Consider the following 24,756-nt stretch of genomic DNA (forward strand, 5'->3'; position numbering starts at 1 on the left):
CCTCTGCCATGAAACTTGCATGAATGCATTATAATCAAGTCCTAGCCAATCATAATGTATCGTGACAGCTTATGTCTCATATTTACCTCTTGGAGTCAACATGTGTTGTTTTTTTTTTTTTTTCAAACAAAAAGGATCTGAGTGATTGAGTCAGTTCTGCAGCTGCCTTGGTAGATGCACCACGTACTGTCTGAGGACTCAAAGGGTTTCCCAGCCAAGAGGAGAGTGAGGAAGCATATTAGTGCATCAGACTAATACTCACACGAGTCCCACATTAAAAAAAAAAAATGCATTTTTCGAGGAGTGACATTGTCAGTGGAAGACTTCCAGTCCAGTCTAACCACACTTCTCGAGAGTTTAAACATTTTCACATATTATGTTTCATGACAGAGGCAGTCACATTCGAGGTGGGGGTGGGGGGTGGGGAAATAAGCCTTTTTTATTGCCCACCCTCTGCCCTCAACCTCAAACCCCTTAGAAAAAAACATCTATTGACACAGGATGTTTCTCAAACTGCAATGCACACAAGAACACAACTAAATCGATCTCTTTGTACCGTATGCTGCCACTGTTGTCATTTGGATGTGAGGAGTACAGTGAAAGATGTAGTCATAATAAGATACTCATAGACAGCTTATGTTCAGATGACTCTAGGTCTGGTCTGATAGATCATAGATCCACGCCAGATCAGGGTCCGATCTATTCAAAGTGACCTGAAACAGATGATTCCCATTTGAAGAAAACGTGTTATTGCAGATATAAGGTATTGAGGCTTTCCTGACAGAGAAACCTAACAGACACTAAAGGGACAAGTGTTGCCTTGCAAAAACTGAGTGGTTATCTATTACCGTGGTGGAGTTTACTAGTGTTCCATAGAAATGTACAATATCAGCTAAAAAGACATGATCTGCCTCAGGTAGTTACTTGAAGACACAACAACAGCAATAGTCCTCAATGTCCCCATCATCACTTGACCCTAACATGGGGCTATGTATCACCATACACCAATATGTACTACCATTCAAAAGTTTGGGGTCAAATTTCATTGTTTTATTTGTAGATTCTTTGACAAAAGCAGAGTTCTTAGGTCTTATTTCGGTGAAAAGAAAATGATTTCCAGTCTTACAGATTATTATCTTTCCTATGAATTTAGCTCTTTTCTGATCAAACTCGTTTCTTTTCATGGAAAATTAGGAAATTTGAAAGTGACAAGGAAATTTCAAACTTTTGAACGGTAGTGTACCTCAATAGCGGGAGGTTTATTGTTGTGTCAGGATTCTACACTTTTCCTGTGATTTTAGTTTTGCAGATTTGGCCTCTGCAGCATTCTGTATTAGCTTTGGTAGATTAGGCAACTGTGGTTTGTGGTCCCGTTTTCAAGCCAAATGAAATGATGTAGCAGAGGTCCGGTAGATTTTGCAAGTGTAACTAGGGGCTTGAGGTGTCCAAGTGAGAAGAAATTCAAACTCAAAACAGAAAAGTTGCATTTGTTTTCATTTAAATCCCATAATCTGTACAAAAATGATCTATGTATTCAAAAAACAGTGAAGAGCCCTCTTTTGAACATAACCTGTGCAAACAGTTTACAGTAAATCACTTATTTAACATGTAACTTTGGAGTTGAGTGATACATAGTTCAAAATTAATTAAAATCATTTTGAAAGTTCTGCAGCAACATCTTTGTTCTGTTTTCTCTGTTCTTGCTTGTGTACACTAAATGTATGTGTGTTGTTCCACGGTGATCTGCTGCTTATCTTGTGCGATGTAGCAAGGGCTTGCAGAGGGTTGGGGTCACATTTATAGAGATAGAATCGTGATTCTATGTCTATGGTCACGGTGCTCAACACAGACAAATAAGGGTCTCCCAAACACGTCAGTCACAGAGGACGCGCACTACACCACTCTCATTTCGTCCAGTACTTCACTTCTTTTCCAAACACAAAGTATTAAATAAATGTCAATAAAATTATTGATAAATATTTATCAATATAGGAGGAATGAAATAAAATAAATACAAAATAAATTAAAAAATAAATACAGAGAAGAACAACTGGTTCCTGCAAAGGCCATTGCTGATTTCCTAACATTAGGAGCCAAACAAATTGGATTCAAATGATGAGGAGACTTGCAGATGCAGAGTTTAAAAAGGCTGATTCATCATCCTCCTCTGAAGGTGTTTGGAAATGTCATCCCTGGCCCAAATTCCATTTGAGATATTGTTCTCTTCTCTGAGGTGCAAGGCTAGGCCGAGTGAGATGTTTAAAAAAAAAAAAAAAAAAAAAAAAAAGTGACGAGAAGCGGGGAAAAGGATCAGTAGCCGGCCGGATAGCCACCTTTCCTGGGGTCGGACTCTGCACAGATCCGGTCTCCCTGGCGCACCACGGCTTGGACCACTGCCCCTGGGGTCCTGAGCAGCTCGGTCACATGGTTCTTCTGGGCCAGTCCATCAAGAACACTCTGCAATACATGGTCAGTTCATTTACAAAATGATTTGGACAAACACACACACACACACACACACCAACCTAAAATGAAAGAAGCTTAACTGTTCAATACGATCTACTCAGAATGTCTTACCTTCTCAAAGTTCTGTTCCACCACTGTCATGTTTGGGTTGAGTTGGTTATGAACTCTCGGCTCTGTAACAGCTTTTTTCAGGTCATAGTTAAAAAACAAAGAATTCAGAATTACCTGCGGGGAAACAACAAGAACAGACACATCAGAGCCATACATTACTTTTTAAATGAGAGGGTTTCCACACCCTCACGACCACAGGCCACAAAGCGTAATACTGCTGTTGTTGACATTATGTTGTCAACATAGCTTGGAGAGACAGATGGGATATAAACACAAAGTGTTCAGCCCTCCAGTCATTTTTAAAAAAATCTATTTAAGTGTTCATTTTACATTTGTTTGCCTCAGAATATTAATATAAAGGTTATGCATCTTTTGATAAATTATACATTCCATGTTTGCGGTGAGTGCCAGCCAAAAAGAATTACGCTTTTAATAAAGGAGTTACGCAGCTTAGAGTTTTTTCCCCCTCCTCAATTCAACACGATTGACTCCATAATATAGATTTAGAGCATAAATGGAAGTTAAAAAAAGGACTGATATCAAGCAAATGTCGAATTTGAGACTGTGTGAGGTATTCTCGAGTTTGCCTCTCAAAGTCTTTGCAGTCATCCATGGTTACCAGGGCAGTTGCTGTTGTGATCTTTGTCCCACCAGAGGCTCCGACCACCATTTTGACCTTGTTGTGTTTGTCAAAGATGATTGTGGGACACATTGAAGACAGAGGCCTTTTGCCTGGTTCAAAAACAAAAGAGAGCAAAGGCACTTTGCATCAATACAAATTAGTCCAAAGGGACAAATAACCAGCCAGCCATAATCCATCACACAAGCCACAAGTGGACCTAATCAGGAGGAACATCTCTTATTCAGAATTAGCCTGTGTCCTGAACTCTTCCTGGTCAAGTTTGCCGAATAAACTCCCACACTAAATGAGAGGCCGGCTTATACAGGATTAGACTGCAGTGTAGCCTACATCTCAGGAGCTCCGGAATGGGAGCACGACACAGTCACTTGAGGTTCAGGATTCCTTGTTCCTTCACTATTGTGTTAGTGGGTCACTGGATCACTATGTGTACCTGGCTGAATGAAGTTACTGGGAGAGGGAGGGACACCAAAGCCATTGGTCATATGCGGGGAGCTGAAGTCATCCATCTCATCGTTGAAGATGATGCCAGTCGACCTGGACATAACCTTGGAGCCAAAGCTAGGTGAGACATTAAACACGACCTTATTTACAGTAGCCTGTAGTTTCAATGCTACAGATGTTGTAATGTTAAATATAGTTAGAAATATATGGTCACAATATGTATCCTACCCACTTGAAATCTGTAGCCTAATTTCATTTCTTTCTTATATGTATTACATGCATGTATTTAATTTATTTTCCTGTATGATAGAAGGAAAAAATCTCAATGTTTCCTTACTATAGGTTGATGGTGCTGGTGGCAGCTACTGCACTGCCATCTTCAGCTATAACTGAGAGGTGTGCTGTCCCATGGTTGTCGGGGACAAAGTACTCAGGCTCATAGTAGCTGTCGGGGTGAGTGGTGTCGTCTGTGATTTTGCTCCTGATCCCGTCTGCAAAGTAGTCTGAGGTCATGTTATGGATAAGCTGAGGAAACAAAATAAAGAAAGGGTGTGAAGAAAGAGGAAGAAAGAGAGAGAGAGAGAGGGAGAAAGAAAGAGAGAGAGTAGGAAGGAAAATAACACAAATACAGGATATAAACAGAGGAGAGGATAGATCAGACTCACATCAGTGATATTGAGGTAGCGTGGATCTCCAAGCCTGCTTCTTTTAGCATAGGCAAAGCGGAAAGCTTCCACAATGCGGTGGTAGGTCAGAGTCTTTTTCTCAGATGTGGAGACACTTGTATCTGAGAAGTTGTAACCTGTAAGTAAATGTGATATAGATAGATTCCATTGAAAACTGGAAATGTGCATATCCGAGGACCTGCAAGAGTGGGCTTGCAAAAATGCTAACTATGCTAACAATGCTAAACAGGTTGATCAGCGAACTTGGCTAATGATTTCTAGCAGTTATGCTAAAAATGCTAATTATGCTAACAATGTTAGCTAAGCTAACAATGCTAACCAGGTTGATTAGCTAACTTAGCTGATGATTTCTAGCAGTTTTGCTAAAAATGCTAACTATGCTTACCATGCTAGCTATGCTAACCAGGTTGATTAGCTGACTTAGCTAATGACTTATATTATTACAACAATGCTTAAAAAATGAGGCTGCAAAAAAAAATATATATATATATTTCCCCATTCATTTCAATGGGACCGAAAAACGGCGGATAACGGGAATACCGGAAAAACGTCAACCGGCAGCCATCCGACACCAACAAGCAAACTACACCGGATCGGGCCTGAGTTGGAACAGCGTCGATAGCTCAAATGCTCTAGGAGAAGAGGCGTCTTAAAAAAAATGGGACTGGAATAAATAAGTATAAAACTTATGAAGAACAATAGTTGGCCTTGCTTTGCAGCAAGCCCACTAATAAGAAAATAGTTTAGTGTAGTCTGGAACTTAAAAACACAAATAACAGTTACATTGGGGAGAAAATGTATTTGATACCATGCTAAAGTTGCTTAAAAAGAGGAATATAAAATCATCACTTGACAATTGATCTTAATGTCTCAATTAAAAAAATGAGTAAAAATAAAACCGGTAGGCCTAAGTACACCAATTTCTTTGTGATTGAAGAATGTATCGTACATAAATAAATGTTCTTCCTAAATGCTAGAGGGAAGGAAGTATTTGACCCCCCTACTGTATGTAACCCTATGGAAATTGAACACATAGGGTTAACATAGGGGCAGGCAGATTTTTATTTTTTAAGGCCAGCTATTTCATGGATCCAGGATATTATGCATCCTGATAAAGTTCCCTTGGCCGTTGGAATTACAATAGCCCCAAATCATCACATACCCTTCACCATAGCTAGAGATTGGCATGGTGCTTTTTCCAGTAATGAGCATCAAACAGGCTAATAGGCCTACTGGAAATGTCTAATTCCAAAGGCCAAGGGAACTTTATCAGGATACATAATATCCTGGATACATTTTTCCATCACAAAGAAAATTGGTGTCCTTAATTGGCGGCATTAAGATCAATTGTCAAATGATGATTTTATATTCCTGTTTTAGCATGGTATCAAATACATGTGCTCCCCACTCTATATACCGATATAAAGTGTTATATCACCGTTATTATTTAAAAGAAAGCTACTATTTTGATTACTCTTGGCAGCGATGAGTTATGGCACAATTGTGTTGTCAGCAAACACAACACAGGAAATAATTTAAACCCCCTTTTCAGTGGTTCTCAATAAATGTTTATATTTTTTCTTTTCTCTGAGCATGTTTGTTTTGTTGTGTTTGATCTCTCAAATACATGAGCACAATTGTGCTCCCCACTCCAACCCATCATTAAAAACGAGGTAGAATGCCTGGTCGGTAAACAGGGATTGACATTCAGTTCTGGTAGAAGAGGACAGGTGTCCTGCAATATACCCACTCCACCATTTCAGCCCAATTAGTGGAAGATCAAAACACAAAAACCTGCCTGAATAATCGAGAGGCTTGCATTTGAATGCCTCGGATACCTGGATAAGTGGTGGGTTGAATTTCAGATGCAGGATGGATACAGGATGCCAAATGAAATGCATGAAAAGCGCTTGCTGAGAGAAAGGGAGGGTTGGAGGGATGTGCATTATTCAGAACACATGGTTTTCAAAAAATGAGAACGGCCTGAGATTTAATTAAACTATAATGGGGCCATCCTAATGAACTCACTTCCTGCAACCTGTGATGACAGCATCTTATTTGCACTACATTTTTCTGGCTTTCAGGTTTCCACTTTCACCATGCCCTATTAACATTATGTAGCCTGGCTATCACCATACTAAGATGAATCTTTTAAGACATTATTAGTGTGGGGATTCTGCGCTTTATTTCTACTGCACAAGAGGCGTGATAAATGAACACAGTTCAAATGGTTCACCCAGCCTAAACATTGTGAACACTGAACACATTCATATTTTGCTGCATATTTTTTTTTTCCGACAGAGCAGAACTAAAACAATTGAAATTTAAAACAATTGGAACAAAATTAATGTCCATCGCAACAATTGACAGAGGTGGCAACCTGCTTCTTCGTACACTTAGTTTATTTTACCTACTTACCTACTGTATTTACTTTCACATTATTTAGTTTTGATTTCATATGTCCAAGCATTCAATTCAAAAGTAGCCATTTCGGTTAGAATTCAACAGTTGTAACCAACAAGGTAAAATAACATATCATAAGGAGCTGGGCCAGCATGCAATAGGCTGAAAAGTCATGGGTTCGATTCCCAACTTCCACCGTTGTGCCCTTGAGCAAGGCAATCCCAAGTTGCTCCAGGTACAGTGGCCCTTGTAATGTAATTGACATGTAAGTCGCTCGGAATAAAAGTGTCTACTAAGTGGATAAATGTAAATATAAATAAAACCATGACCATTTCTTTGTTGACGAACCCCCAGGGGGATGCCCCTATATAACCCCTATACCCCTATTCCCCCCTCTCCTCACCGTCTACGATGTTGAGTATGAGGGCCAGCACAGGGCCGCTGGAGGGCGCGTCAGGGACATGCATGGTGTACTCGCCCACGCTCAGCCTCAGGGGACTCTCGTTCAGCACGGGCTGGTACTCCAGCAGATCCTCCAGGGTGATGATCCCACCTGGACATGGCATGAAAGACGCTACATTAAAGCAACACTAAAGAGTCTTTTTGGGTAACACTTTATTTGAAGGGGTCTACATAAGGGTGACATGTTACCGTCATAAGAATGACATGACACATACAGTATCATGCACATTAATGGCTGATTATTGATGTGTATGTCTGTTGTCATAATGTGTCATTCGGTTTTTGGAATGATTTTGTCAGGTGTTTTTGACGTTGGCAGGTTTTTGACATTCCAAAAACCAAATGCCACATTATGACAACAGTCATAAACATCAATAATGTATCATTAATGTGCATGGCATGTGTCATGTAATTTTTATGACGGTTACATGTCACCCTTATGTAGACCTCTTCAAATAAAGTGTTACTGTTTTTTGTACCTTAAAACAATGTTTCCAAAATCATCTTAGTTGTTCATCAACTCTTAGCACGGTGAACAGCACTTCGCACGGCACTTCGCACTCACTCTATCGGCTATAACTGCACTATGTACTGCAAGTTTACCAGATCGGATAGCGGATCTGTAGTTTGATGGAAGACATAAGAAACTACAGATTTGTCTTGCTTTGATTCGGAAATACATCATACTTTCATAAAATCATGCAACATAATACTCTACCTTGTCTGTGGACATCGTTATTTGCTGGATAAACAAATAGCATGCATGCGACAGAGGAAAAGTGCTACATACATACACATATACATACATATCCATCTATTAGGGTGGTTAACCAAACTGGCATCTGATTCAATCACCACATGTAAGTGATGTGATGGTATGATTTGGGGACTTTTACTTTTACGTTACATTAAGTTACGTGATGTTACATAATTTGTCTGTTAGCTGACCAGAGCAACTTACAGTAACTGTGACCTAACTAGAGGGACAAAAAATACAATACAGTACATTTTTAGCAATATATCTGGTTTCTCATATAAATTCATGGCCTAAACATGAGTCTCACTTTGCCCTATTATGGTTGATGATGATAATAATAATAATAATAATAATAAGAAGAAGAAGAAGAAGAAGAAGAAGAGCAACAACATCAATTATTGTTGTTATAATTACTATTATTATTATTATTATCATCATCATTATCCTTGATATAACTACACGACTATCTTAGGGAGTGTTTTCACTGGACTCTCTAGTGGCTTTTCCTTTAAACTGTTGCAGATGGTCTGTTGTTCTGTAGCTTGCCCCCCTCTTCACTGCAATCAGTGAAATGGTAGCTTCAGTCAAAACAAAATGGATGACGAGACACACTTCAATATATTATTATCATAATCAACTTAGGGAAGGTCACTGGCAAACACACGCTGCCATCTAAAAATGGCAAATCATAACAGAGTGAAATACTTTGACTTGCAAAATGTCTGATTTGTATAAACTATTGTTTCATTATTTGAGCAGCCGAGACAAGTCAGAATGTGAAATATTTTTGCAATAACAGTTCAGCAGATTTCGTCCCCACTCCTATCATGGCGCTATGCTAATGCACAAAATCCACTTTTATAGGCTTTTGACCTTATACGCATCCATTCATCCCCAATCACAGTTTTTGCTGCAGATGTTTGAGAAGCACAAATGATCTGATCGACCAGCTTCTTAAATGTTGTCCTTTGTGTTCTTTTTGCAGTTTACAAACAAAACCACTTTTTTTAAAATCATCTGTCATCATTTATCATAGTCTCTACTACAGATGTCTGTGATGCACAGTGAACTGACTGACCTGCTGCCTGAATGTCGTCCACTATGCTCTGAGCCATGGAGCCATTGTAGAAGACATCAGGACCCTCTTCAGCTATCCTTTCATAGGAGTCGGCGAGCTTGGGAAATTTTATGATATCATTTTCCTTCAGGAGGTTTTGTTGTGAGTCACAAAACACTTCACTGGATCATGGAGAGAAACGAGAAAAGCAGAGAGAAAGTAGCAAGAGTGACCTGTCCTGCCCCATCTTTGGGTGCTGTAATTGACTGAAGGAATGACACAAACCCAGTAATTTTCTTCAAATAAGTCATAACTATAACCTTTATACATAAAATAATTTTACTATTAAACAGAGACAGAGTTTGACTCCTATAATCAGTTATACAGTTTTTGTCTATTGATCTGCTGAACTATTGATCTGGGCCGCGTTTCCCAGATTCATTACTGTAAGATGCTCTTAAGTGCTAAGAACTTCTTAGGAGCATTCTTAGAACGTTCTTAGAGCACTCCTAAGAAGTTCTTAGCACTTGAGAGCTTCTTAACGAATCTGGGAAACCCGGCCCTGATTCTTTCCCAGCGCTCCCCATACATTACTAATGAATCTTTCAAAAGATGTTGAGACACCACTGGACCATTTTTGCCTGACTCACCACAAGGCCACATCACTCTGAATGGATTCCCCGTTCTTGGCGATGGCGTTGGCCAGGGCTTTGCCCACAGGGAAGCCGTAACGTGCCAACATGATGCTGGGCTCAAACAGTTCCCGCCAGGGCAGCCGCCCATGCCGCCGGTGGGCCATCTCATAGCCCCGGATCTCTCCAGGTATGGCGATGGAAAGTCCACCTGTCCACAGAGAGCCCACTGTACAGTATACACCGCTTCACCGACTGTGTGTGTGTCTGTTTGTGTGTGTGTGTGTATCTTTATCTCTCCCTCTCTCACTCTCTGTGTGTATGTGTTTGTGTATGCGTGTGTGTGTGTGTGTGTGTGTGTGTGTGTGTGTGTGTGTGTGTGTGTGTGTGTGTGTACACTCACTGTATGTGTGTGTGTGTGTGTGTGTGTGTGTTTGTTTGTTTGTCTGTGTTTAAAAAGCCTATTTTGATTCAATAGTATAGTAATCTTTTTATGGCTCATCTGGAACAGCTATAATGCACATGCTTTATAATATCTTTAGAACCTTTAGCACTTATAGCTATAAGCTAACTGCTGAGCTAGGCTAACGGTGTCAGACTGGGTTATTACATGCAGAGAAGAGAAGGATATGTCTTCTTATCTAACTCTGGGGTTCGTGGAACATAAGCTACAGTGATAATCTAATAAACTAAGCCAATAAGCTCCCAGAAATTTGGCATGTTCCTTTGATTCAGCTCTTAAATGGCCGACAAAATCATATATTAAACTGTCAATCCTAACCACAGCAAATGCAAATAAATCTGATCTAATACATTCATAAATCCAAAAACTGTCTTTATACACACTTTTCTTCGCAAGAGTTTCATTCCAGGTCTATAACTGTAAGGCTTTTGTTGCATACTCTGTGAGGACATTAGACTTTGTGAGTTAATGCATTTCTGTTATCGTAGGAAAATCTATTAAATTACATTCTTTATCGGACTGCATAGGAAGTGCCCTCGTTGGCAGATCATTCCCGCTGCTCTTATCTGGAGCTGATTACAAATGACAACAGCAACTATGCCATGCATCAATCTCTCCTTTGTTTATCAGTGGAGTGACACATTCAGAGCTCAGTCAGTCACTCAGGGCCAGACGAGGCATATGGAGACCATACCTTTACGAGACAGCTGGGTGTTGTTACCGAACATGTCCTCTGTTGCATTCATGGGTGCAGTCTCCCTTGCATCAATGGTCTCCACCTTTCCTATGAGAGACAATATTCTTCACTGACTCATTGCATGACAGTGGCATGACACTGTAACTAACTACTGTACATATGATAACCCATTGTGTAATTTTCAGTGCCAATGCTGTGCCAACGTTACTGTTAACACACAATTCTACACCTATGAATGTATTTCGAGATTTTGCTGACTTACTGATGGATGGATTGATTGATTCATTGATCGATTCATTAATTGATTGGTTAGTTGAATAAATTAATGGAAGAGTCCATGAATAAATTAATAAATTAGCATTTATTTATTTATTTGGCTGGTTTTAAAGTGATTGGATGACTGATTGACTGATTGATTAATTGGACCACAATCAGACTCACCCGTAGATGCATTGTAGATGGTGAAGAAGAGCCCACCTCCGATTCCCATGCTGTGTGCATTAAGAAGTCCCACACAGAGCAGGGCAGCGATCGAGGCATCCACCGCTGAGCCGTTACGCTTCAGGATGTCCCTGACAAACGGCATTATTTACAGAGGCAATGGATTAGGGGTGACCGATAGAGACATTATGGAGGGTCTCGTGTGACATACAGCATGGGAAAAACAAGGGGGACAAACAAGGAAAAACCTAGAGGCAATCCTGAGATAAGAGAACTGTACAGCTCAAGGGCATCAAAGTGTTCAAACAGAATAGAAGTATTTTTTTTTATTTTTTTTTTTTTACGAGAAGCAATGTATCACTTTGACACGCTTAAATGCTGGTTAGTTAGTATGGAACGTGATAATAGCCTATCAGCTTTTATTTCGACTTCAATCAATTGGATGTGACATTAAACTGACACTAATCATAGACCTTGCATGTTTTCTTTCACAATTATGCTTCACAAGAGCAAGCCAATCAGTGTGACTAACCTTTTACTAACCATTTTTTTTTACAGTGTAGCCTACTTGCTCTATACAGACATCCCTTGGTCCTTTGCTCACCTCCCGATCTCCGAGCACTTCCCCGCGTCTGCGGCCACTGCTGCCTTGGAGTAGAAATGGTCCGAGGGGCCGGTCGGCCGTTTGTTCCCCACCCCCAAAAAAACGCCCAAGAAAAACCCCACTGCAGCCACCAGTAAGACCACCAGCCCAGCAACGAGGGACTTCTTGACCATTTTCCTGTGACAGAGGAAGACAAGAAAGAGGGGTGTAAATTATACCAATTTGTGCTTTTCGCCCTTTTTCACTGTCAGTCTCATCCTTGTATGTGTAAGTGTGTGTGTGTGTGTGTGTGTGTGTGTGTGTGTGTGTGTGTGTGTGTGTGTGTGTGTGCGTGCGTGCGTGCGTGCGTGCGTGCGTGCGTGCGTGCGTGTGTGTGTGTGTGTGGTATCTCATAGTGTGTGCAATTATGAATTCACTCTGTGACTGAACTATTTGCACACCAAGTCCCATTTTGTTATTCTTGACTCAATCTGTCGCCATCTTGTTAGGCAATAAGCTAAAGCTTCAGGAGAGTCAAACAGATTGCAGAGGAAATTAATTTTCTGTTTCGCCATCATGATGAGAATAGGAGAACAGCGGGTCAAATTCTTAAAAAAAAAAAAAAAAAAACTTTGTTGAAATCTGTTGAAATTTGGCTTCCTACCTTGAGAAAGTTTCCATCACTGTCTTCTTCGATAATGTCACTTCAACCTTTCTAACTGCATGCAAACACTTTTGTGTGGGTGTATAGTGACAGCTCTGTTTTTTAGTCTAAACACCTGGTGTCTACGCTCAGTCAGACAAATTAGAGACATTACCACCACCAGCAAGCCTCATAACATGCGTTTAGAGGGAAATTATGGTTTGGTGTGTTAGAGTGCTGAGCCAAAGAAACGTCCAACACATTATTAATATACTGTCATCATGAATGGATTCTTCTTTTTGAATAGCAACAGATTACAATTATGGGCTATACAGCTTTGTCAGCATCTCATTGTCATGTTTTCTGAACTTGGAAATAAACATAATGACCATCCATCGACCTTACCTAAATCACCTTACCTTACTTCACCTAAAATTATAACACTCTCCGTGAGATTTATTTCATCTCGATATAGCCTAATGCTGTTACAGTGAACACAGCCACCAATGTACTTGGTATGTTAGCATAGATAATTTCTCTACTTTTGGTTACGGTCTTCAGAGCCACAGTCTTCCAAACTAATGTATATTAGGACCAATGGAATGAAACTCTGAATGGCTCCTGAGTCCTGATCACAGGGCAGATCTTACTTTCTTGAACATTGTGAGATATGTGACTTGGCCTTGACGAGGGTCTTCACTTACCGGCAGGGGTTTCAAGGGTGCTCCTCTGACAGGTCCCTCATAAAACATTAAAACCTACATAGGCCTATACTGTGCAGAAGTCTCAGGCACCTAACATGTTTTGCTCCAACAGTGCTATCAGGACCAAATTGTTTATTGGAATATGACCAGTGAACACAAGAAATACACATGTACACAGTAGGCCATTTAAATACACATAGAATTCAGTTTGTGCTCTGATACCAGACATTTTGTCTCAAGCTGCCATTAGATTTGCTGTTTCAGCAGTGTTATAATGACCAATCACCCCAGGCATAAGCTCTTGACAAAGCTGTCGTTTCCCCACCTAGCCTACTGATGGGCAAGCCTGGCCTGCCATAAGCTTCTACGATGGGGATGCAGCTACGATGGGGATGTCGAAATCAGCTGCTGACTTGACCGTGGCTCGCCCTAAAACTGACGCTGTGGTGTCAGGAGCATTTTTGGCAGGGCTCAAAGTGGAGGAGCCATCTGAGAAGTACCGTACATCTCCGGAGACCCACTTCATTGTATTCCCAGGTGGTAATACAGTGTTAGCTTGCCTCATCAAGGTTCCTTGAATATAAACTTTTCGCCACACATTTTTCACTTTAGGTGATCAATGAAATCTTCCACCTGTAGCTTTTCAGTAAGATCTTTGATCTGTCGAAGTGTCGTCATCTCTTTCCCACTTCTGATACCAATGTGTCAGACCCAGAACCAGTAGGCCTACCCACCAGCTTTAGCATCCTTCTTTGCGGAAATGGTCATTATAACACTGCAACAACAACCAGTCGAGACAGCCGAGTCAAGACTAGTACCTGAACCAGATGTGAACCAGAAATTCAAAAAATAATTTAAAAAAAGTATTTTATTTCCCCTCTATCTTCTTCTGAATTCTAATAGGAATAAAGACAATGAGAAATAAACATGGTCATTATAACATTGCTGAAACAACAATCTGATTGGCTAACACTTCTGCACAGAAGGTCTACTGTATATTAGGTACATTCGTTCATAGTGCCAAACAATTCTAGCAATGCCAACATGCAGGAGAACTTGGGTGTAAATGTACAGTAGGCTATGCTACTTGTATGTCTTCTTTGAAGGCAAATTAGACTACTTACCATTCACCTATCTGTTTAGGATGTTTTGTATGACATGGTTTGACTATGACTGTGAAGTCTCACCTTTTCAATAGGACATCTGCAGCCTTTGAACTAATTTGAACTCATTATCAAAAGCCACTGACATCTGAATTTAATCAACGCATTAAAGAACTCTCAACGAAAACGTGATTTATGATGCTGATGATTCGAATTGTCCTGATATTGCCTGTAGGATTCTTCATCAGTTCTATTTGTGCAAAGCCTCAATTTTTTTTTATTGTTCCTATCATCCCCCTCCAGTTACAAGACTATTTTTTCCACAGAGCACAGTCTTTTCACTCAAATTTTCCATTCAACTGCGTTATCAGTCAAGGTATCAAGGCTGCTTTATTATTGCTTGAGTCCGTGTGCTTGTGCAACAGCTGGTCATCGATCGCACTCAGTCAGACAGACCAGATGGCTTCTTTCCTCTCAAACACATATTTGTTTCAGGAAAGAACTGTGTTATAGCCTATGTCATATTTCAGGTGGCTTTAGGTTAATCAAATTTCATTTTTTCTTGAATAGCTCGTTTGAAAGGAAGCTAGATCTTTCACCAGTTCCTTACACGATCGGATTGTCCAGACTATTAGAATTTGTACATTTAAATGCTCGGCGAATAGGGCGTTCACACATGTACACGCGCAGTAGAGGATGTCTGTGATTGGGTGTGTGCCTAGCGAACCGCGCGTGGTACTGTGGAGACCCAAACAGCATCAACAGACAACCAGAGAATACCAAACCGAGACAAGACTCCAGCACCGACACACCTACTAGTAATACCGCTGAGAAATTGACAAACATAAGAAAATGTCAGCTTGTTAAATTGGCACCACGTAGCTTGCATCTCAATTGCACAGGAAGACTAGTCGTCTTTGTATCTTTCAACGTTTGTGCACAGGCTATATTGCTGCATGCGCACACCCGAGTGTATCACGAGTGGTGGGCTTAAGTTAAATCAGCCAGGAAAAAAATAACACATAATGACTGCGTGCGATTATTATTGTCATCACGCAAGGACTCGTCAAATTGACCGGCAAGTGCAACATTTAGGATAGTCTATCCGAAGCATCAGCATGGGTTCTCGCCTGAGCCGTCAGAACAGTCTGGACAACGAGAATTTTTCAAGGAGGCGGCGCAAGCATCTCGACAGCACCGGAGAAAGCGACAGGAGTGGAAGTCGTGGCAGCGGAGACTTCTTGTTTACATCGCTGATGCTGAAGTCGGACAAGCTACCGGGGATGCTGCGCCGAACCAACCACAGTCCCTACGTGCGACGAGTCACCTGGATCCGAGAGATCCAAAAACTGCTCCGCGAGCACAAGCTCGAGCAGGCGACAGACGTGCTGAAATTATTGAGGAAGGTAAGACCAACTGCCCCTGCAAAGAGAGCAGTCTCTCTGCGACATTCAGTCTTTACAATAAGTGTGAACTATCCCAGCTGTACCAAAACATTTTCCTCCAAACCACCAGCTTTATAGCCTAGCCTACATCATAAGTCGTGTCTTGAGATAATCATACATTGGATCCCTACCGCGCAAATAAGCATAGCACTTACTATAGTGTGCATGACTCAGGTGGTTCGCCATGACAACTTAACAATGTCGTGAGAAATCTGTAGTAGGCTATTGGAGGTTTTAACAACTTCTGACAGCCACGTTGAAGACATCCCCCAACTTGACATGATTTACTGACAGCCTGTCATTTAGACATCCACAGTGGGGCTGCCCTTTTGCACCTCGTATGTTGTGTCCTCTCCTATCCTGTCAGTCTGTCAATCTGTGTAACCTTCAGACAGCTATGAGTTGCATACACTGCTGACATAGCCTCACGACTAATGCTATCCAAAAAAGTCCCCGAAAGTTGATATTTGACAGCCTGTAGCAATGTCATCTCAGGACTCCCCTGGCCCCTCATGTCTTCATTAGTGATTTAGCAGAGTATCAAAGTAAAGGTCAGTGCCTGGTCATCCTGTTTCAACAGCACTTTTCCCCAATCATGTTAGCGGAGAGCGTGCTCAGGATACGAGTGAAGCCTCAACTGGAACCCTTCTCTTCTAATTAAGATTCTAAAATGGAATCGTGAAGTAGGCTACACCTCATGATGTGGCCCCAGTGTTTACATGTCAGTGAGCTCACAGGTGCAGGAGGCAGGGTGGAGGGGAGAGGAAAGAGGCTAGAGAGAAAGAACGAGGTGGTATGGCACCATTTGGCCAACCTGTCCGTGTTCTTGTGCTGAATCCATCAGGTGGAACCATACTTCTAATGTGCACCCAGTGTTCAGAACTACTGGGGAGTGTGCAAGATGACATTGTCACTAGAACAAAAATAGAATGAGACGTTCTCACTCAGTGCGTTACCCCCCCCCCCCCATAATGTGAAAACAACAAGACTGGATGTAAGCTCAGAAATCGGTATTGTTAAAAAAAAAAAGAAATGATATGATTTGCCATTGTGCAGACATCTTTACAAACAGTGGCCATATTGTCAAAGCAGGGTTTCCTGTTCACACATTTAATGAAAGAAGAATGTGACTGTTGTTTACTTCACAGCAAGGTGTTTTGTTGGCAATGACATCTCATTGCCAGAGGAAAAACATAGTTTGACAAGCCTACTGCATTTCCCCCTCAACCTCACTGTTGTTATTTGCCTGCTTCTTTTCATATCAACATAGGTCTGTGTCATCATCATCAAAAAAAAAAAAAAAAAATGATGTAGATAATGTTCAACATGAAACAAGCAGTACATGAAGAGAGCACCGATGATAGAGATCTCTTGTGGAGAGAAAAGATTTGTGCTATTTTGTGCCAAATAAAATGGTAAGACAACAGTATTAAGGATTGTGGACTCGTCATCTCAGATAGGCTTCACACAGAGTATACCTGCTATTCCTGTAGAGCACTGTTACGACTTCCAAAATGAGACATGAGCAGGTGGTTGCTATGAGGAGAGGGGATAATTGCATTACGTGTGACCCACAGCCTCAAGCTCAACGGAAAGATCCAAAATTTGATCAGAGGTTACGGGCCTCGGCTGCAATTACCTGTGAATAATCTCAGAGCTTTGGCAACCACAATCACCTGTTGCCATGGATGGTCCTATTGAAGGTGCTCATTGTGTCATTGCATGGGCTCAAATGAGGTCAGGCCATCTTGCCCCACAATTAGACAAGCATGCTGGTAAAGCAGCATTTCATCCTAGCTGTAATTTGCTATACAGTATATCAGGCTGTACCTGATACCCTTTATTCCTAATTCCCTCAAATTCTTGCTGCCTCCTCTCTCTCCCTCTCCCTCTCTCTCTCCCTCCCTCTCCCTCCCTTCTTTGTCTCTCACTCCCTTTCTCTCTCGTGCTCTCTCATCCCCTCTTCTGCTCCTCCCTCCATCTCTCCCCCTCTCTCCGCTCTCACTGTAGTTAATTACTTTGAGGATTTGACAGGTACGAGGTGAGAGTGAAGCAGGCTTTTTAATCAACACCGTCAGGTGGCCCAGGGGATTTCTACTACACCACACATACACACATACACACACATGTACACACGCACACACACACACACACACACACACACACACACACACACACACACACACACACACACACACACACCACGCAGGCCCAGTGTCAGGGTCCCTTTCTATACTTGCCTCCCTTTATCCAGACAGTCACATTTATTGGGGAACAGGGGATATTTAGGGACTCCACTGGCAAGGCAAACCCTATTTCAGTGTCCAACACAATTACAGAAACATCTATTGTTAGCGTTCAGCCGAGCATATCGGAGCCAAGACCCTAGTGGAAATTGCAAGCCAGAGAGAGAGAGAGAGAGAGAGAGCGAGAGAGAGAGCGAGAAGAAAAGTTGTCTCGTACCTCTAGGCAACCCTTGACCGGGAGTTAATGTATGAGATTTATTTTCCTCACAGGCCTTGTATAATGCCAGGGAAGCAGGAACTACCAAAGTGCTTGCCAATGCTTGTCTAAACAGGCGTGAGCAGGAGAGGGGTATCATGGTCAAGTGATGATTGAATTCGCTAGTTTGCTGATGCAGTCATGTGTGAACACTCACATGTAGAAGGCGCCGTGCTGGGCCTGCATCAGTGTTATGAAAGAGGCAATGAAGAAAGTCAATGTTTAATAGATGCTGAATCCTGATCAGGGCACCTACAGCAGCCTAATGACTTGTTTCTGACATTGCATCGCCTCAGTGTGATTCACGCGGAAACTGCTGCCATGGCAATGTCAACATGCAAAGCAGCGCAGATGGATGTAGGTTACAGGAATACAGAAGGGAATTATTTTCCCATCTCTACATTCAGGAAGTATGTGTATGTTCATGCATGTGTGTGTGTGTGTTTGTGTGTGTGTGTCTGTGTGTGTGTGTGTGTGTGTGTGTGTGTGTGTGTGTGTGTGTGTTGGGTGGGGGCATGCGATTTACTTTTCATTTCTGTTCGACTTCAGTGAAAGGATCTAGTTAATGGTGTTATTGACACCATTACTGAGTTGGCGGGAGTGCAGTTTCACGGGAGAGGATGGGAGAGAGCGAGCACTCATTTGTGCATAATGTATGTGCATGCATCCATGTGCTTGCCAGATAGTGTGTGTGTGTGTGTCTATTTTTAACGGTCCTTTGTATCATCAGCTCTCAGACAGACCTGGCCCTGATGTGGTCGGTTTGTGCCAGATCAGGGCCAGATCAGGGCCAGAGGCACTCAGCTGTCAGCTTGTATTTTCTGGGATGCTGTATTATCAGAGCTCTCTATTTTTCTTTGCCACCATATCTGTCTCTTAATGAGAAAAGACAGACAAAATCACACTCAGACACACACACACACACAAAACAAACAACACAGACATTCGCAGTGATATGAGAGATACAACCAGACAACCTCATTACATGAAAAGATGCATATTTTGTGCTTTGGAAATGTAATGCTTTGTACTAGTCTTGTATTTTTACCTAGTTGCAGTTGTCTTGCAAAAATATCTCGAAGAGATTCATTTTCCCCCAGCAAGATGTTTAAAAAGGACTGCAAAGATTACTTCAGACATAACACAAACTAGGCCTGTGCATCAAATCCACTTTGTGACTCTAAGCAGTTAAATCTACCTACGAGCTCATCTTACTGCTTTGTGAAGTGAAGGATTCGAAAGGTACTGTACTTCGAAGGCTTCTCACAATCGCGTCCTGGAAACGGTGTGATACCCAGTGTTCTTGCAAACCGCCTCTGTATGGTGTTCACACTGAACAACCCAAATGTTCCTACAGTACAGTATGTAGGATGTGTAGTAGGCCTCTGTGTTGTTTTCACACAAGGCAGGCTGCATAATACGGGCTTTGTGTGGTCTTCACATACAGTATACAACACAAATGCTCCAGGGTGCATAATAGCCTACGCCTCTGTTTGGTCTTCGTCTGTAGAGCACAAATGCTCCTGTGCAGGATGCATGATACTGGTATGCTGAAGAAGCCATTTATATCAGCAGAGAGCCATGCACCCTGTAGCCCTGGGAATGTGAGTCTCTATTTTTTATTTTATTTTATTTTTTTGTTTAATGTTACAATGAGAGCTCGTGTGGTGTAGAGGAGGTCCCGGGCTTCTGAGCTGGAGAGGAGAGGAAGATTAGGATGAGGAAGAGGAGGAGGAGGAGGAGGAGGAATAGGAGGAGGAGGAGGTGTGGGTGGATAGTCCCAAGTGCCGGGCAGTAACAGCAGCAACAGCAGCAGCAGCATCACGGCCCGCAGCGAAGCACATGAAAGCCCCTCCGCTCAGCTGGAACTGAAGTGCAAAGATCTGTACCAGTCAGAATATGCAAGCCAGTCACCTCGGATAAAAGCCTGCGCCTTTTGAATATTAATAAACCAGGGGCGTCGAAAGACGGTTTTATAAGACCAGATCGCATCACTCAAAAATGTATTTGTCGTGACAGCTTTGCATTCCACCCGAGAGGACGCCAGCCTTGTCTGTGGGTTATATAACGGAGTAGTAGCACCGGTATTAGCACTTAGCAGCACTGCCTCTATGCCAAAGTTGTTTCATTAGTGCAACCTGAAGTGGGACTATAGAAACAGACCCAAACCACACCACAATAACATCATAAGATGTTAGAGAATAAAGTCATTAGTGAGCTAATCATGCAGAGACGATGGGTTGTGTGCTTTCTGCTCTCTCTCTCTCTCTCCCTCTCTCTCTCTCTCTCTATCTCTCTGCACCTCACTTTCTTTCTCTCTCTGTATATTGAGGGCACTTTTCTGAACAATATCATCCAATATCTCTGAATAGCATTTGAATAGACAATTAGTCTATCCAAAGAAGAGTTATTTATTCGTCAGTGAATGACGTACAGTAGCTTTTGAAGTACCCATGCTAAGATACTGTTGTTTGTGTATGTGTGTGTTTGTGTATGTGTGTTTGTTTGTTTTGGCAGGACCTGGGTTTGGAGGGAACATCCCTAAACGATATCTTATATAAGAATGCTGCCTTCCTCAATCTGGTGGATCCCATCTCCCACGATTTGCTGCTAAGTCTGGCCAGAGACATGCAGTGCCCAAAGAAGGTACATCAAAACTTCATCTACACAGTTCATGATTTCCAAACCTCCCTTCCCTTCTTATCTCTGTTTAACCCATCCCATTAGTTCTCTCTCTATCAGTTTCTCTCTCTCTATTAGTTCTCCCTCTCTCTTCTTTCCACTCTCTGTCTCTCCATCTCTCTCCTTGCCACCTCCATCTTCCTCACTTAGAGCTGTTTTGTTTGTGTTTTGCTTGTCGTTCATCATCTTTCTGAATTATGCATATGTCTGTCACTCTGTCTGTTTTCCCGTATTGCCAGATCCATCATTGCATTTGTCAGGCCTATCTGTCTGTCCTTCTCCTTTGTATGGTCCTCTGGTTTGTTGTGTCTCTGTGTGTCATAAATCAGCATTATTCCGTTCCCCCTCCCCGTGTCTTACTCAGCTATTGTCCTGATCTGTCATATGCTCTATAATGTACAATATTCTCTATAATATAGCTCACTATTGCTTGTCTGTTTGTCAGTCTGTTGTGAAAATTGAGACAATGAGACAATTTCAAATCTACAGTATGCAAATAACATTAAATTTGATTATTAAATAAGACAAGTTCTGAAATGCCTCTGAACATGCATTTTGTTTTTACAAAAACACATATTTTGTATGTTGAAATGATGAATAATAAAATGTTGAATATCAATAATGTTGAATTATATGCCTACATGCTGAGGTTGTAGGTGGTGTTATGATGTTGTATTTCAAACCTGAGTGTGTGTCTGTGAAAGAGAGAGAGAGCGAGAGAGAGAGAGAGAGAGAGAGAGAGAGAGAGAGAGAGAGAGAGAGAGAGAGAGAGAGAGAGAGAGAGAGAGAGAGAGCAGAAGACATCTTTGAAAGAGTGATCTTGGTCAGGGTAATGCACCATGCTTCCTTCATCTCATATCCACACATTTGGCTCTTTACGGTAAATACATTTGTGTGTGTGTGTGTGTGTGTGTGTGTGTGTGTGTGTGTGTGTGTATGTTTCTATGTGCACCAAGATGTTTGAGCCCTGGGGACAGAATAGCAAGCAAAACTCATTTGCCTGTTAAAAAAAGTCATCCTGTGTGTGTGTTTGCGTGTGTGTGTGTGTGTGTGTGTGTGTGTGTGTGTGTGTGTGTGTGTGTGTGTGTGTGTGTGTGTGTGTGTGTGTGTGTGTGTGTGTGTGTGTGTGTGTGTGTGTGTGTGTGTGTGTGTCTGTCTGTGTGTCTATGTGTGTGCGTACGTGTGTGTACAGAGAGAGAAAGAGAACACGCATGAAAGAGTTGCCCTCTCTTGGCTTCATGTTCACTGTCATTTTGTTTCCCCTCGTGATCGTCCGCCCCGTTATAATTCATGAAAGATTAATGGAGATAAGCCCTAAATTTAGTTTTTTAATAGTGAAAAGAAAAAAACATCCGCTGAGAATGATCAATGTTTCAGATCTTCATGGTTGTTAGGATCTTTAGTAATATGACTACTGGGGACGATTATCCTCTGTAATCCGCAAAATCCTATTTAGATTTTTACATGCTGTTTGTCTATGGCTTGTCATATATCTTGACAGAAGAAAGAAAGTCAGACAGAGAGATAGAGTTGGGAATATGGAGCCAGGAGCGGATGCATTTCTGTCTGATATATGGATTATATGCTTGACAGGCATTACGTAATGATACAGGTGAAATGCACATATCAGGGCAGTATTTAAATGCTCCTTTTCAGATTGCGTAATTGCTAGTCGTAGTTAATTAGGTAGATCTTAGTTCCTCTGAGAATATTTTTTTTGCTGAGTCATTGTGTGTGTTCAGGTTCCCACTCTCGCGCTCTCTCTCTCCGGCATCATCGTGGATTATTCATTTTGGCATGCATAATTTAGGGTCTGAAAGACTTATGGAGGAGAGCGGTTCTGTAAAAGTTAAACCCCTTCATCAGAGGCTCCTCAGCGCAGAGGCACCCAACCCAACAGATGGCTGCAAGCGAAAACTCTGAGGAGAGAGAGAGAGAGAGAGAGAGAGAGAGCGCGCCTGGAAATGGAGAAATTAATGTATTTGCAACAAAATAAATAAGGGCATGTTGACCCTACCAAATCTGTGACAGCCATCATCATCCCAGAAGGGAGGGATATGAGTCTCTCTCCAACTCGTGCTTTGATGTGTGTGCTTGTCTCTCTTTGTGTGCTTCTGTCAGCTATTGCGGCTGTGTATAGGTGGCTCAGATGAGATTGCATTCAGGTGCAAAAGACGGCGGAACGCAGCAAAGGACCCACGTCATAGCTGTCTGCGTGTTTAAAAGGGCACCCAGGCCCAAAGTATCCGAAGGGCTGCGGATCACACTTCATGAAATATACGCAGGGGCGGACATTCCTGGTTCCAGAGAGTAAAAGTCCTGCCATGAATTCTCTCTACCTGTGCACTTAACACAGGTGATATCACTAATTATCTGATCTACCTGGCAGCTAATTAGCCCTTTTCACGGTGATGTCAGACGAAGCGTTGCTGGGTGTCCTCCGGCATGTCCAGCCGCCCCATACTACAGAAGAAGAAGAAGAAGTATTCATGGGTTTCATCAGGTCCCTTTCCACAGGTGTATACAATCAAGCACCATGCAGTCTGCATTGATAATCAAGGTGCTTGATTGTATACACCTGTGGAAAGGGACCTGATGAAACCCATGAATACTTCTTCTTCTTCTTCTGTAGTATTTGGCGGCTGGACATGCCGGAGGACACCCAGCAACGCTTCATCTGACATCACGTGAAAAGGGCTAATTAGGATGAGCTGGTTTACTAAATGGTTGGATCAAATACTTGGCAGGACTTTTACTTTCTGAACCCGGGATGTCCACCTCTGAATATACGATCAGAATTATGGCCTCTGCACTGTCATGTCTGCCGAAAAGAAGACATAGAAAGCTCTGGTTGCTTAAGAGGTGTTGTTGAAGGTAAATTGGCCTTATTTGTCCCTCAGGATGCTCAGGACACTCTGAAGTCCTCGGATAAAATCTGCCGGCAGCTCATCTACCACCTGACGCCACACTCCAAGTGGCTACGCCAGAGCATGTCCCGGAGAAAGTCACAGGCCTGGTAAGAGAGCCACACTCACACCCGCACCCACACCCCACATTCCCATGACAACTGTTACATTCCCGCCGTGACCGTCGTTTTTGTCCTTGACACGAAACAGAATCAGCAGCAGTTTTTCAAACTTTAATGGTGCAAGTGACTGTGACCCTCTGTCCAAGAATTACCTTTTTCTTTAGAACTGATAACCAGCTAGCCTTTGCCAGAAGAACCATTCATGAGAGTTATTTTCAATTTGGCCAATACAAACCTATCCTTTTTGCAGAGGTGGACAATTCCAGTTTCAGAGAGTAAAAGTCCTACCACATACAGTATCAGTGCCAACCATTCAGTTAAACCAGCTGATTCTAATTAGCACAACTATTCAGCCAGGTAGGACAGCTAATTGATAAGCTCACCCGTGTTAAGTGCACAGTAGAACCAATACATGATTGGACTTTCTGAAGCTGGAGTTTTTCAACTCTACCTTTTTGTTAGTACACTCAGATGTATTTGCTTAAAGCTTACTTATGGCCTGTACAGACTACACAATTTGTTGTCTTTCACAATTATCTTTTGCGATTGACCATGTCAGATTAGGCGATCAGAGAACCACAAAATCTTGCATCTTGGTTGCAAGAGTGGGCACATTACAAGATCATCTATCGTAGCCTTCTCGTCGTGTGTCGTCACAGTGTCAGTGTCAACTCAGGAGTGGTAGGATATTCCCAAAAAATTCTGACATGCTAGACTTTTGGTCGTAACGTTGTCACAGAATGTCACAGACAATAAATCGTGGGTTGTTGAACATGTCACATTACAAGACACCACTCCTTCGAACGT

The 24,756-nt window shown here is 42.0% G+C and overlaps 2 protein-coding genes across 2 annotated transcripts in view; one reads left to right on the top strand and one right to left on the bottom strand.

Annotated features, from left to right (window-relative positions):
• Nucleotides 1-1,269: 1,269 nt before the first annotated feature.
• ggt1a (gamma-glutamyltransferase 1a) overlaps nucleotides 1,270-24,756 on the bottom strand; it is a 39,983-nt gene continuing 16,496 nt past the window's right edge. Inside the window, exons 2-13 of the mRNA XM_062543428.1 lie at nucleotides 11,864-12,040; nucleotides 11,260-11,390; nucleotides 10,816-10,905; nucleotides 9,677-9,869; nucleotides 9,048-9,208; nucleotides 7,154-7,303; nucleotides 4,327-4,463; nucleotides 3,999-4,186; nucleotides 3,651-3,778; nucleotides 3,197-3,309; nucleotides 2,578-2,691; nucleotides 1,270-2,457 (exon numbers count right to left, since the gene is read on the bottom strand). Of these exons, the coding sequence (XP_062399412.1) occupies nucleotides 2,311-2,457; nucleotides 2,578-2,691; nucleotides 3,197-3,309; nucleotides 3,651-3,778; nucleotides 3,999-4,186; nucleotides 4,327-4,463; nucleotides 7,154-7,303; nucleotides 9,048-9,208; nucleotides 9,677-9,869; nucleotides 10,816-10,905; nucleotides 11,260-11,390; nucleotides 11,864-12,036 (1,725 nt within the window). The 5' untranslated portion in view covers nucleotides 12,037-12,040 and the 3' untranslated portion in view covers nucleotides 1,270-2,310. The remainder of the gene's footprint in view (nucleotides 2,458-2,577; nucleotides 2,692-3,196; nucleotides 3,310-3,650; nucleotides 3,779-3,998; nucleotides 4,187-4,326; nucleotides 4,464-7,153; nucleotides 7,304-9,047; nucleotides 9,209-9,676; nucleotides 9,870-10,815; nucleotides 10,906-11,259; nucleotides 11,391-11,863; nucleotides 12,041-24,756) is intronic.
• Nucleotides 14,833-24,756, top strand: part of lrrc75ba (leucine rich repeat containing 75Ba) — a 31,520-nt gene continuing 21,596 nt past the window's right edge. The window contains exons 1-3 of the mRNA XM_062543429.1: nucleotides 14,833-15,698; nucleotides 20,757-20,885; nucleotides 23,822-23,937. Coding sequence (XP_062399413.1) covers nucleotides 15,411-15,698; nucleotides 20,757-20,885; nucleotides 23,822-23,937 — 533 coding nt within the window. The 5' untranslated portion in view covers nucleotides 14,833-15,410. The remainder of the gene's footprint in view (nucleotides 15,699-20,756; nucleotides 20,886-23,821; nucleotides 23,938-24,756) is intronic.

Source organism: Sardina pilchardus, chromosome 8 (genome assembly GCF_963854185.1).
Source record: "Sardina pilchardus chromosome 8, fSarPil1.1, whole genome shotgun sequence".
Lineage (NCBI taxonomy): Eukaryota > Metazoa > Chordata > Actinopteri > Clupeiformes > Clupeidae > Sardina > Sardina pilchardus.